The sequence below is a fragment of the Solanum tuberosum genome, unplaced genomic scaffold, assembly GCF_000226075.1.
Source record: "Solanum tuberosum cultivar DM 1-3 516 R44 unplaced genomic scaffold, SolTub_3.0 scf00347, whole genome shotgun sequence".
Lineage (NCBI taxonomy): Eukaryota > Viridiplantae > Streptophyta > Magnoliopsida > Solanales > Solanaceae > Solanum > Solanum tuberosum.
This window is the reverse complement of record NW_006239269.1, coordinates 373355-387624: the sequence shown is the minus strand read 5'-3', so window position 1 is coordinate 387624 and position 14270 is coordinate 373355. Positions and strand designations below refer to the sequence as shown.

The following is a 14270-nucleotide window of genomic DNA, read 5'->3' as shown; positions in this document are numbered from 1 at the left end:
AACAATTCTAACATTCAAGAAACCCTAGGTCTAGTCATAATAAGGGAATCAAGAAACTGACTGAAAACTAGGGACCTATTGGGTGAAAGGGAACCATTAGTGAAATCCCACATACCTGGTGACGAATTCCACGGAGAAATCTTTAGATTTCGGGGCTGGAATTGATGGAACCTTGCTGCATTCTTGAACTAGGTTTCTTGACTTCTCTTCTCCTCTTACGCTCTAATTTTTCTAAGTTTTGATTAATGATTTGACTTAGGTAAGTTTTAGTTATGTTTCTAGGCTTAAACTGACTAAAACCTTATAATTTAGGGTCTAAACGACGTAGCTTAGGGGTCCAACGAAATAGGAAAAAACCAATAGACCCTGACTTAACTGTTGTCGAAGTGATCGATAGACGGGACCTACGGGCCGTAGGTCAATCTACGGTCTGTAGATTGGGGTTGTAGGTCAAGTCTACCCGACAGGGATTCACTAAAACGAGAATAACTTTTTACTCAGAGGTCGGATTTTAGCAAACTTGGTGGCATTGGAAAGAGGATTCAATTATCTATCATATCATAGGTCATGGGACACATAATTCCTTCTGTGCTAAGAGTTGTGACCATTTGAAGTTGACCCAATCAACAATTTTCCTCTAACTGTCTATTGACCCTCACCTACGGTCAGACCTACGGACCGTGGATCGAACGACGGTACGTGTTGGTCGACCGTCGTTTGCATTCGAGGCTGGGTAAATGGGGACTCGATCCATGGACAGAGACCAAGGACCGTGGTATGACCTACGGACCGTGGGTCGAGACTTAGCCAATTTTCTGAGCTGGGTCTGGGGAGGGCTTGCAGTGGTGAACCACGGACCACCAGCACGAGTCGTGGTCTAACCTACGGTCCGTGGATGGCTATCGTGGGTTGCACTTGCAACTTCTCAAGATCTGCATTTTTGGTCTATTTCGATACCGGGTGTTACAATTATTTTTTTCTATGTTGGTATACATAATTTTGTGTCTTAATCTTTAAATATTTTGTTATTTCAAAATGGGTGTTCAAATATTGTTCCATCACCGGAGGAACTTGCAGCTATTGATTTACCTGAAGATCAACATACTCCTACTTCTTCACCTCCCACGATATTTGTCTATCCAAAGGTAGTACAACCAAAAGACATTTCTGAATTTGAGGATTTCTCCACAAGCCATCCCAAGCAGTTGGTAAGGAGATCATCAAGAGTGTCTGATACATCATCTCCACCACCACCAAAAAGAAGAAATAAAGTTGATTAACCTAAAACAAAGGTGTCAGAACCTAGTCAGCCAGATCAGTGCAATGTGTCATTAGACCAGCCATTTTCTATTCCAGATGAATCACCGACCCCGGTTGCTAATATTCATATTTCTTCAGATGCTCAAAAAGTCAACTCTATAATTCTAGATATTGAAGAAGTGAAAGAATTTTTGATGGATTACGTAAGTAATGATTTTGATTTTATTATTTTTTCTGTATATTGACTCTAAATGTAGTTGTCTTTTTTTAATTTTTTGATAGGTTGACAAGAAATTTGAGAACCTTGAAAGTTTAATAAAGAAAAACCACTCCCAGTTGATGGAATCTCGACACAGGGAAGACAACCAACCTCTAAAGGTATTAGGCTATATATATATATTTCTTTTTTTGTGGATTAAGTTTCATAGGTTGTTATGTTATTAATTTCATTAAGGAAGGATGTTGTCGGTAAACCTTTGACGTGCACGGTTGAAGTTTCCGAACAAAAAGGCAATGTTGATCCTCAATCAAGCACATTTCAGTTTGATAAACAACCATCTTCACCAATACAGATAGATCTTGCTGATGAGGTTGATGTATCTGTTAATGAGGTTGAACATCAAGTTCATGTTACTTATCTGATACATTATTTGTTATTGTCTTTACACCTCATACATTAAGTTTGTATCAAGAATGAAAATTATATGTATCAGCACACATAAGTCATTTGTATATAGTTAATGTGATACACTGAATTTTCTAATTCATTAACAGTGATATGTATCAAAGATACATTATTAACCAGATATATAATCCAACTTTATATTCATCAATCAAGATAAATAATGCATCATTACCAATTTTGTTAACACTTTTTTATTATTAAAACTTTAAATACAGATTGATCATACTATCAGGAACCACCAACCAATAGAGTATGTTTCAGAACTCCAACACACAAATGAAAATACTTATGTTGATACTGTAGGAAATGACCCTAAGAAGGTATTAGTATGATCACATATTTATTACTATTATACATTATAAGTGGCCTTATGCATCAAACTTTTTTGTATAAGATACATTATCAGTATAATATATCACTGATTTATACAACATGCCACTATTCAGGACGATGAAGCAGATCAAGCCCCACAAGATATAAATGAAGTAACAATGAATGAAAATGGTGTTGATACAGTTCAACACAACATCCGTCAATTTGTGCCAGATACAGTAACAGTTGATACATCGGTAAATTTTTTAATTATGTATCATGACACTATCATTCATTATATGTAATATTACTAAAAAGATTATAATAGTAATATCATACAAGATTCTTCCACATCGACAACAATATCACCTCCAACTCAAGCAGCCATAGATGCATTTATCTCCGATTTAGGAAAAGTTCCTATTCCTGCTAAACCATTGAGTGTATTCAATCCACAAGATTTAACTGGCAGCCATGCTTTGTGTCGGACAGTCAATTACCCACTGATATTCCAATCACTAAGATTGTTGTTCGGAGCGTTTCAAAGATTCATGTGCCACGAAACAGGCTCCCTTCAAAATATTACAATCTCCATACTTGACTTCTTTTGGGTCAAGCAAGAAGGGAAAATATAAATTGGATGGTGACGTTCGTTTGTATTTCCCATTTGAAGGATGTCGGATTATATATCAACCTCCGTCTAATCTACTTGACTAATATATGCAGTGGGTAACCAAGGGTCTTCTCAAAACTCATGCCAATAAGTAAGTTTTATATATATATCTTATGAAAATTTTGGATTAACCTATTTCGATTTAACTAGTTGTGAATACAAACACTAATACAGGAAATCAGCAAAGGATAAATACATAGCAAAGGCCTCTTCTTTTGGATTTGAGATGATGAATTTTGTGGTTGCATTTCCAATTGACAAAAACTAATTCTATGTCATGTCACAGCCAAATAAATGTTGGACTGATCAGGTAAAGTTATTGATGAAACTATTAATTATGTATCAGATTCCTTGGTATAAGTGCATCTTATACAAAAACAACCTATCAGATACATTATAAAAATTACTCAAACAATCAAATTAGTATTTGTTAAGATTATCACTTAATGTATCATTTTTTCATCATTTTTTTTTACAAATGTCTAATTATGTTTCTCATGTTTTGTGTAGCACATCGATGTTGTTTTTTACTAACTCCGTAAAAAATCAAAACTCCGCAACATGAATCAATACAGATACACAATAACTAACTGCTTGTTGAAATCACACATCAACAGTACCTATGAAAGGTACTATAATAGTCATGCTGATGATGTTATTAGTACAGAAGAACACGTTGATCGCGCTTCAGTTGTATCTGCACATGAGAGGTCAATCATCAACATCATCAAAGGATTTTCAATGCCAGCTGGATTATCATGGCATCTTGTAGACAACGTTTACATTTCGATTAACTGTGATGGACAGTTCCATTGGGTGTTGGCTGTTGTTGAATTGAAAAACAGGTTAATAAGGGTGTATGACTCTTCATTAGGGTCAAGGAAAAAAGAACATTCAGGCGAGATAAAAAAATTGTCTAAAATGTTGCCTGCTTACCTCCTTGACGGTGGATTCTTTGAAAAAACAAAGAGAACAAACTGGGTGATTGTGATGCATATAAGGACAAAGAAACTGGTTCACTTTTGGAGCCACAACATCCTTCGTGGTTGAATTTGCCCAAGACATTATGCAGCAAAATAGTGATAGCATGTAAGTATTATGCTTTTCTTGTTTTTGAATCATGTCTAATTTATTTTTATAATTGATATTCTGCATTTTTGTAGAGACTGTGGTTTATATGTTGCTACATTTGCGGAGTATCTGAACGACCAATTTGAAATACCACTTGATGGTTTTCTTCCAGAATACCTACGCAACAGATATGGAGCATTGTTGTGGACATATGGCAGCAAAAAGGCCAAGGGTGGATACGTTAGTGAGAATAATGATCCACCAAAACCTAAGGGTCTAGTCACACCACCACCCGAAGAAAATTTGGTTCACACAAATTAGTAATTAAGTATCTATGCATAGACAACGTTTTATATTTTTTTGTTCTTTTTGACAATTTCACTCAAGTTTTAGTGTGTTTTGTGTTTTCATTATATTGTTGTTTGATAATTTATGGACCAATATTTTTTGCTTATACAAAGTTAAATTTCAAACACATTATTGTATTACTTAAAATAGAATTGTACTCAAATCATATTATAGTTTAGATATGATTTAATGTTTTGTGATACAAATGTTATAATATATATGATACATAAAATATAACGTATATGATACATGTTTCATAGTTATTATGTCTCATATTAGTAATCAGATATAATAGCCTATTCCTAATAAATAGTTTATTTAAGATTTAATGTATATGATTCATTAATTATAATTAATATGATTAATCAAACATAATATGTATATGATACACGATTCATATTTATTGTGTCAAATAAACTGGTTACAAACTTAATAGGGTAAATTTTGTATCATATAAGTTATCACATATAACAACTTATTGCTAATAGATAGGCTGTGTATGATTTAATGTATATGATACAATAATCCTTATATTATTTAATGCATATGATACAAAAATCATTATATGATTTAATGTATAAGATACATTACTTCAGTTATTATTGTGTATATAAGTTATTTTGCCTTTATTATTTAATGTACATTATACATTAGCTTTTATGTGCACTAACAATTTATTTATACTTACAATTGCACCTTAATATTTGTTTAACAGACATAACATTGATACACAAATTATTAATTTGAACAACAAAACTCATAAATATTCTATCAGAATAACCAATGTACACAATACACTTTATTTATTTTAAATTATAAAAGTGATAACTAATTACGTGAAAAATTATTCAACAAAAACATTAATGTCTTATAAAAATAATGATTTCATTTTTCTTTTGGGAAGAAAGTACAAGTTCTTCTATTGTGACCTTCTTGTCCACAACGTCCACAACAATTTGACTTCATTGTTATCTTTTCATCTGGATTTTTTTTCTTCTTTTCCTTAGTCATCTAGCCAATCTTTTGTATCTAGGAGGAAACACAATTTCAGCGACCACATTGTCAGGAACCGACCAATCTTCCTTATCTGACATTGGAACTATTGAAATCTCATAGGTTTTTGCTATTGCATCAGACTTGTAGTAATTAGAGCAATATGAATACATATCTGTAACATTCTTGTCCTTTAAAACAGCGATTGCATGTGCACAAGGTATCTCATCTAGTTGAAATCTTCCACAAGAACATACTTTTCGCTCAAGACAAACAATGTATCTTCTTCCAGCTTCATAAACCGAGAAAATAAATCCAGATGATGGAACAATCTGCAGACATTAAAAAGGCAGCGATAAATTTATTTCAAAGAAATATTGATCAAACGGCCTAATGATATACCAATTTAGATACATAAAATATGTAGTAATGTATCATGATTCCAACCTTCATCTTTGAACTCTTAAACGCGTTTATAATCAATACCTCCTCAAATCTTCTTCCCAATGTGTCATTTGTATAAGAGGCTATTTCTCTGTTTTTGCAATGCCAAGAACCAAATAGAATTCTAATATTGACAACTGATGTGCCTCAACAATACAGCCATTGATACATTCCGCAATGTTCGAAGTCATCATTCTACCTCTATTTACTGTTGAATGAACTCTCGACCACTTCTCATACCCTGCATCCTCAAGGTACTCCTTAATTCTGTGATCAACTTTATCCACCTTAGCCATCAATATATCAAAATCCTTCTTTATGTATGCCTTGGCCATAGAGTAGAATAGATCACTTAGGGTGTTTTTGCTCCTTTTGAAGTTTGAACAGACATTCTTCCAAAGATGTCATATGCATGCATAATGAGGTACATTTGGGAACACAATGCTTACACTCTTCATAATACTCTCATTCCTATCTAATACAACACACATTTATTCACGCTCGCCAAATGTATTTTTGAATTGTTCGAAGAACCATGTCCATGAACAGTCATTTTTAGTGTCCATAACACCATATGCCAATGGCAATGCAACCTAATTACAGAGCAACACACATGATTTCATTTGATACATAACATGTACAACAAGCTCACAATTACAAAAAGCACATACCTGCCCATCAAGTGTGCTTGCTGATAAAAATGTCCCTTTGTAAGCTCCACCGAGATGTGCACCATCGACAACAACTATCGGTCTGTAGTAATCGAACCCCCTCATCAATGCTCTTAAGGCTATGAACAAATACATGAATTCATCTTCCTCAGTTTTGTACATCCTTATATATGAATTTGGATACACAGTATTTAGCATGTATATGTATCTCGGCATCTGCCTTTATCCATCAGATGGTTTACCCCTTATCATTTCTAGTGCACGTTCCTTAGCACGCCATGCTTGCTGGTAAGATATTTTGAACCCCATAGAATTCTCTAATATCATCAATTATATCTTCAGGAGTATAAATTCGTTTACGGTTGACCAATTTAGGAGTAGTCACACCACTAACAAACCCAACTGTTGCTTGGACTTTGGTTAGTATCCTATCCCGCATTGGACACGTATGTTCACTATTGAAGTATCTAACTTTGAAAACATTAGATTTTTTCCAGCATAAAGCCTTCATAGTCCAGCCAAATTCATCCGAAAAGCACACTAACACATAGCTGTACATATTTTTCATCATATTAATACATATAGCAGTTACATTTTATAATATATAAAACTATAATGTTCAAATTAATCAAAGAATGATATGCATTAATGTATCAACAATATTAACGACCAATACAATTAATTTAGTATAGTTTTATGTATGAGATTCACAATTTTTTTAATGATACACGTAAAACAAAATTATAGAATGTATCTGCTTCATGACTGTTGCGACTCAAATCTTTAATGTATCAAGAACATTAACTTAATATATCAAGAATATTAACGACTAACACAACAAATTTAGCTTAGTTTTAGGTATCAGATTCACAAAAAATTAAATGATACACGTAATACAAATGCTTATGTTTTCACACATCAAAATTATAGAATGTATCTGATACATGAGGGATGCGACTCAATTCCTTAGCACTCCATGTATGTATCATACACAGTCCATTATGCTTATTTATACGCTAATAATTTTCAACTAATGTATTTCTACAAATAATGTATCATTATTATTATATCAGATATCATAATCAACAAATTAAACAAAAATCAAAATCACCATCATACAAGTTCTAAAAATAATAATGTATCATACAAATAAAAATTACGTCACAAGAACCAAACACGTTACTTCACAAATGATGATAAGATCTATAAACGTATCATCATTTATAGATCTAAAAAATCAAACACATTACTTCACAAAACATATCAAATACTCCCATACCTTTGTCTATCAGATCTCTTTACTTTGCAATTGAAGTTGTGCTTTATCTTATATTTCGTCATCACATCTACGAGTGTTGCTTTATCCTTATATAATTGACCTATCTTCACCTCTATACTGTTTGAATCAGTTATGTAATTTGTAACTTCTAATTCTGGAATATAATACGAATCACAAATTCTTGATTCAACCACTACAAGAGCTTATGTATCTTGTGGTGTGCCTTCGACACACGTAATCTCTCCGCATGTTCCATCAAAGTTATGTATATCACCACCAATCTTCTCAGTTTTATCAATGCATAATGGATACATTGCAAATTCCGGCTCATTTTTTTCACTTCTAAATATAGTTTAACACCCATGTCGTTCTTGATTTTCAACGTAGACGAGTTACCTTCTACGATGTATCGAATTTCAATATTTTTCCTTACCACATCGATATCTAACTAGGCTAAAATCGCTGCCTTAAGATTCAAAAATGAAATTATTTGTCCAACAATGATTCCGTCACTTTTGTAACCTTCATAATTCACTTCGCTCACCCAAATTCCTGAATGCCTCAGCAGAATCGATGTATTCATCATGTATCAGGATATTTTCAGAGTTTATTTGAACTTATCACTGTTTCGAAATCGATGGTTGTTAAAAAATTATTCTTCAATGGAGAAGATGTAAATTTGAAATTGGAAATTTGTAATGTGTGAGTCGATTACCTATTAGGATATGGACTGTTTAGGATCAGTTAGGTGTAAATCAAGCAAATTAAATTTTATGTTTTTTCCCTTTTTAGCGCAAAGGTTAGCTATGTATCCGGCTTCCTACCTTTTTAAGGGATTTTTGTAAAATGGAAATTAGTTGGGATAAGATGTAATTTAGATCTTACACTATGAGATTCCTTTAATTTTTACTTGTTGATTGCTCTTAATAAAAGCCCAAATTTGTTTTTTTTTTAAAGATTTGATATTCACATTGCAAGTCATTTATTTTTTAGTTAGACTTGATAAAATTATATTCAAATATTTTCATACTTTATGACATTATATTTATAATATTAATCTCTTTTTCAAACATGTATTTTATGTTGTTTATAGAAATCTTGTACTTTTAGTTTTTATTATTAATTTAATTAAAACTATACTAATTTGAAAAAGATAAATCAATTTTTTTTAAATATTAGTTAAGAACATATGTTTGTTGATTAGTATTTTTTTAAAGGACAATATATATAAATATTTAATTTAATATCATTTATAAAGACACTTATTTGTCTAATATTGATTTTTAATTTTACATAACTAACTTTTATTTTTAAAATTTAATATTATCTTTATGATTACAATGGTGCATCCAAATAATGCATTTGTAATTATGCTATAGCAAATAAGCATGTCTGCATAATTACTAAGTTTTGTAATTATTAACCTAGTAATTACACAAATTTCAATTACTAATGACTTTCTAAACAGACCCTTAAGCCCGTTTAATCAAGTCAAGTCAAGTCAATGTTATGGAAGACTTATTTAGACTTGTGTTTACCATAATATCGGGTCAAGCCCCATTTCATTAGGGCCATCCAAAATTCGACCCGATTAGTTCTCATTTTTCTAACAATGTCAGAAAAAAGACTATCAATGGAGATTCCTTATAACAGTGATGTATACTTTCCAAATGAACACTGAATGAAGATAGCTGATTTTGAAGTTTAAGTAAAACCCTAGTTCAGATTCTTCTTAATCAGCAGAAATGGAGACCGGAAGAAGCAGTGAGAGTCCAGAAGTACCCAAGAAGGGCAAATCAAAAACCCCTCGAAAACCTAAAGATAGCATTCTCAAACAGAGTTTGTTCTCTCTCTCTCTCTTAGTCTATTGGTTGAGTCTAGGCGAAACTTCTAATCTTAATGCTTTGTCGCCTTTTCATTTACTTGGGTTAATTTTCATTTTGTGCAGAGTCTCCCGCTGAGTTCTTTGCAGATAACAAGAACATTGCGGGTTTTGACAATGTGAGTTTCTTATATGCTTAGGATGCCTTATAATTTGAACTTTTTTCTAATATTATAATCTCAAATTGTTTTGTGCAATCACATATTATAGTTTGATGATTAAGGAGGTAAATTAAGTAATATTGCCTTGTTGGCATTTGAGTGATATGTTATCTGTAACTGAAACTGTCAGTATATAAGGTGCAGTGTTAGCTGCAATGTGAGGTATGTACTGCACCAAAGCAAGGTGCTTGTTATTTTATACAAATGGAAACTCTGCCAAGTCTAAATGCTCAACTGTTGCGTTATTACTTATTGTTAACGTTAAGTCAACCGTTGCTTACAGTGACTGTTAATCATATTAAGTGAATTTATGTTTTACTTTCAGAAAAAAATAATTTCCTCGACAACTTAGATCAAATCTGAATTAAGAGAAATAATGGAGATGTTCCAAGAGAAATAGCTTGATACAGAAGTAGAATACAAAAATGCAGAAACACAAAAGGATTAGTGGAAAAGAAAAATGAATGCAATCAAAGGGAAATTGCAAAATTAAGAGAAACAAAGTTGCATGGTCTCCATAGAACTATAAATGGAATTTTTAGTTTTTAAGAAAATATTGCTTTGTTAATTTATTTTGATAAAGTGAAGTTAATATTCCTCTTGGTTAATAACCGTTATGTTGGAGAGCAGAAGCTAGTACCTCAAAATTAAGTAAAGTTTAGGCACCTTTCCTAAAGAAAAAGTTGAAAAATTAACCTCCATATGCCCCGTGGTTAACATATAATCAGACTGTTGATAACTCATCAATGAATCCTTATACCCCTCTTGAAGAGATGTTCCTATATTCATAATGATAGTAGAGTAGGTGGAGTTTTTTTTGGAACTGGTTACTTGTAGAGTAGGTGGATGTTTTTAAGGTCACACATTGTTGCCATTAGCCAACAAAAAAGAATCGACCACATTGACGGAATGTTGAAGGCATTAAATGAAATAGGCTCTCCCTTTTTTAATAGCTCAAAATTTTCATGAGGTGGAACTTACTTAAGCAATGATTCACTAAATGCGCTGTTAATCAAGTTAGTCTTTCTTCAAATTTTCAGCCTGGGAAATGTCTTTACACTACTGTGAGAGAACTTGTTGAGAATGCACTTGATTCTGCTGAATCCATCTCTGAACTTCCAGTTGTAGAGATAACCATGTAAGTGATTATTTTGTCTATTTTAGATAACTACTTCAATGAGCTAACAGAGATACATTAATGGGAACCTCTCTTCAAAGCTTAGTGTTGTTTTTTGTTTTGCTTCTGTAGTGAAGAGATTGGTAGAAGTAAATTTAATTCCATGATTGGTCTGGCTGACCATGAACGTAGAGATGAAGCCCTATATGATGATTTTGAGACAGCAAAGGCTCGTGAGGTGTGTAAGCAGTGATTTACTCTCACTTAGATGGCGTTGTGATTTATATCTTATGCTCGCTGTTTGACATTTAGCAGATTTCATTAGTGAAATATTTTTCTAACTACTGTGTCTAGAAAAGACTTGCCAAGGAAGCTCGGGTTCTAGAGATTCAAGCAAAGAATGCTGCTCTTGGGAAGAAAGTAAAAGACCCCGCAGCTACAAAAGCAGCTAAGGGTAGGGAGGCATCGTATTATAGGGTGACATGCAAGGTATGCTCTGTTTCTCTTTGTTCTTCTATATGCTGACTCTGCTCTCAGTATGCAAGACAAGAAAGGTACATTGTTGAATTAAATCAATTTGGCAAGTTAGTGGAAGATTGTTCTTCCCTAAAAGACTTTAATTACTGTACTTTGTTTCTAATATAGGATAATGGAAGAGGAATGCCACATGATGATATCCCGAATATGTTTGGACGAGGTTTGATGTGCTTGCCATTTCCAGTTATTTTACCGGTGGAAACTTTTACATGTTCCTGCTTTTTGTCATGTTCCAACTTCTTTCATTTTTTCTTGACCTTCAATTGGGAGGAGCAAAGGTGTTTTAGACTGGCTTCTCTAGTTTAGATATTAGGACATATTTTCCTAAGATTGTCATAGATCCAAGTGGAAACCTTTGAATATTGTAACTCTGCTTTACTACACATGATCGTTTTTCTAATGAAGTGTGCTTCTGCAGTTTTGTCTGGAACAAAGTATGGATTGAAACAGACACGTGGGAAATTTGGTCTTGGTGCAAAGATGGTATGTTGAGCAATTGGTCTTGACCTGATCATCTGTCATTCTTCTGATTCTATATTTTTGTGTCTTAGTTATTTGTGTTATATTCCCTGTCTTGTTTCTTGTTTCTGTTCTCTGTTATAGGAGGTGGTTGCGAGAGTGGTGGATTATGTTTCTGAATTAAGAGAATATTTTTGTACTGTTAGAATGCTTCTTCCAGTGATTTTAGCCTGTAATTCTTCTTTCCATTTTAGTTGCGCTCATCCAGACCTCAATGGATGTCAGCATGGAGCATAATTTAAGAATTTATCCTTTTCTCTCATTTCTACAGGCATTGATTTGGTCCAAGATGAGTACAGGACTTCCCATTGAGATTACATCTTCCATGAACAGTCAAAATTATACCTCATTCTGTAGGCTGGATATTGATATTCACAAGTATGAGATGACTTAGAAATAGAAAGATATATTTCAGAATGCATGGTAACACGGGATTATATTGTTTTTGTTTTCCAAGGTATATCACTGTATTACGCCTTCTTTTCAGGAATGTTCCTCACATTCATATACATGAAAAACGGGAAAACAAAGAACGGTGGCATGGTGCTGAAATCCAGATTGTTATTGAAGGGAACTGGACAACGTACCGAGTATGTAGTTCTTGAATAGTTGTGACAAATGTTCTCTTAAGTTTCACCTCATTCATGTATTGAAAGCAAACTTAATCAAATAATTCACCTTCTATATTTCTGAAAACTGATCTTTTCTTTCTGTGTTTACAGTCCAAAATATTGCATTATATGCGACAAATGGCTGTCATCACGCCCTATGCCCAATTCCTTTTCCAATTCGTATCAGATTCTCCTGAGTATTTTCTCTATCTCCCCTCCGCCCCTTCACCCCTCTCCCTTCTCTTTCCCCCTTTGTTTTAATTAATTTGTTTGTGCAAGCTACAAGCACGTCCACAATTTTGAGTTCGTAAAATATGTGCTGCATTCTTCGGTTTCACTCTAGTTTTGAATTGATCGTAGGAAAAATGTGACTATAAGGTTCACCAGAAGAACAGACATAATGCCTTCAGTTCCTCTTGAGACCAAGTACCATCCATCTGCTGTGGACATACTTCTTATCAAACGGCTTATAACGGAAACATCAAAGCAAACTCTTTTGCAGTTCCTTCAGCATGAATTTGTAAACATTGGGAAGTCTCATGCGGAACGTTTAATCGGTGAGAACTTGAAACTGATTGCATTCATCTGTGTGAGATTCCTTGATAAAAGAAAATTAGTTGGCTCTATGGCATATTGACCATGGAAAATAGTTTATCTATTGCTTGCATTCTATTCGACCACTATTAGACGACAGTTTGTTATAGTGGTTACTTACTGCTCACCGACTCAATGCAGTTGGAAAAGATATAAAATTGTCCTTAATGTCACACCCCAATTTAGGGGGTACACATGTGACCGACACCCAATGCCTTAAACTAATACTGAGCAAAGCACAATGACATCCTACCCTTTCATGAACAATGCAATATAATATTCCATAAAATGTGTGATTCTCATTCAATTAAATATATAAAGTTCATGAAGAATCAAACAATGTGCGGAATCAAAGTAGATGATACATATCACTATCATGTCTTATGCATGTAGCTAGACCTCATAGTACATGTCATACGACCTCTAAAGTTGTAGATAAGAATTATGGCACAGTACAAGTCCCCCTGGCTCGTTCAAAAATAAATGTCTATGAACTAGCACCTCGTTAAGAGGAGTAGGGCTCTCCAACCAAAACAATGGAAGATGGCAACAACCTAGCACATCTTGCCACCATCCTGTGCAATAGTATTTGCATTAGACAAACCAAAAATGTCCTTTCAAGTTGAATACAATTTCATAAATTGTACCCCATAAGTATCACGCCCTCCGTTTCAATTTGTTTGTCTTACTTTCTTTTTTTAATCTGTTTTAAAAAGAATGTATTTTTTTTTTGGCAACTCTTTAATTCTATCTTTCCACATGACATGTTTAAGGCCAAAAAATTAAAGGGCATTTTGGTAGATTCTATATATGTTTAGTTTAAGACCACAAGGCTCAAAAGTCTTCTTTCTTTTCTTAAACTTTGTGCCCAGTCAAAACCAGATAAACAAATTGGAACAAAGAGAATATTAACTAAGGCAAGCAAGGGATCCATGTATTATCGGTCCAAACCAGTTCTGATAGACCCGTTACGCTTAATATTGATTAGGGCCTGGTTTGGGGGTGGGGGTTGGGTTACCATAATGGGTCCTAGGGGTTTTCTCGATTGACCTGAACTGTCGCAACGATTAGAATTTTATTTTTATTTTAAAATTAAAACAACCATGTAGAATT

The 14270-nt window shown here is 33.5% G+C and overlaps 1 protein-coding gene across 3 annotated transcripts in view; it reads left to right on the top strand.

Moving 5' to 3' along the window:
- Positions 1-9310: 9310 nt before the first annotated feature.
- The window catches only part of LOC102592185 (DNA topoisomerase 6 subunit B), an 18390-nt gene continuing 13430 nt past the window's right edge, over positions 9311-14270 (top strand). Inside the window, exons 1-11 of one of the 3 annotated variants that reach the window (XM_006361226.2) lie at positions 9311-9575; positions 9685-9737; positions 10820-10917; positions 11029-11134; positions 11251-11385; positions 11542-11593; positions 11852-11916; positions 12224-12330; positions 12440-12542; positions 12675-12760; positions 12924-13120. In XM_006361226.2, coding sequence (XP_006361288.1) covers positions 9482-9575; positions 9685-9737; positions 10820-10917; positions 11029-11134; positions 11251-11385; positions 11542-11593; positions 11852-11916; positions 12224-12330; positions 12440-12542; positions 12675-12760; positions 12924-13120 — 1096 coding nt within the window. In that variant the 5' untranslated portion in view covers positions 9311-9481. The remainder of the gene's footprint in view (positions 9576-9684; positions 9738-10819; positions 10918-11028; positions 11135-11250; positions 11386-11541; positions 11594-11851; positions 11917-12223; positions 12331-12439; positions 12543-12674; positions 12761-12923; positions 13121-14270) is intronic. The other 2 variants (XM_006361227.2, XM_006361224.2) reach the window with 2 other exon arrangements.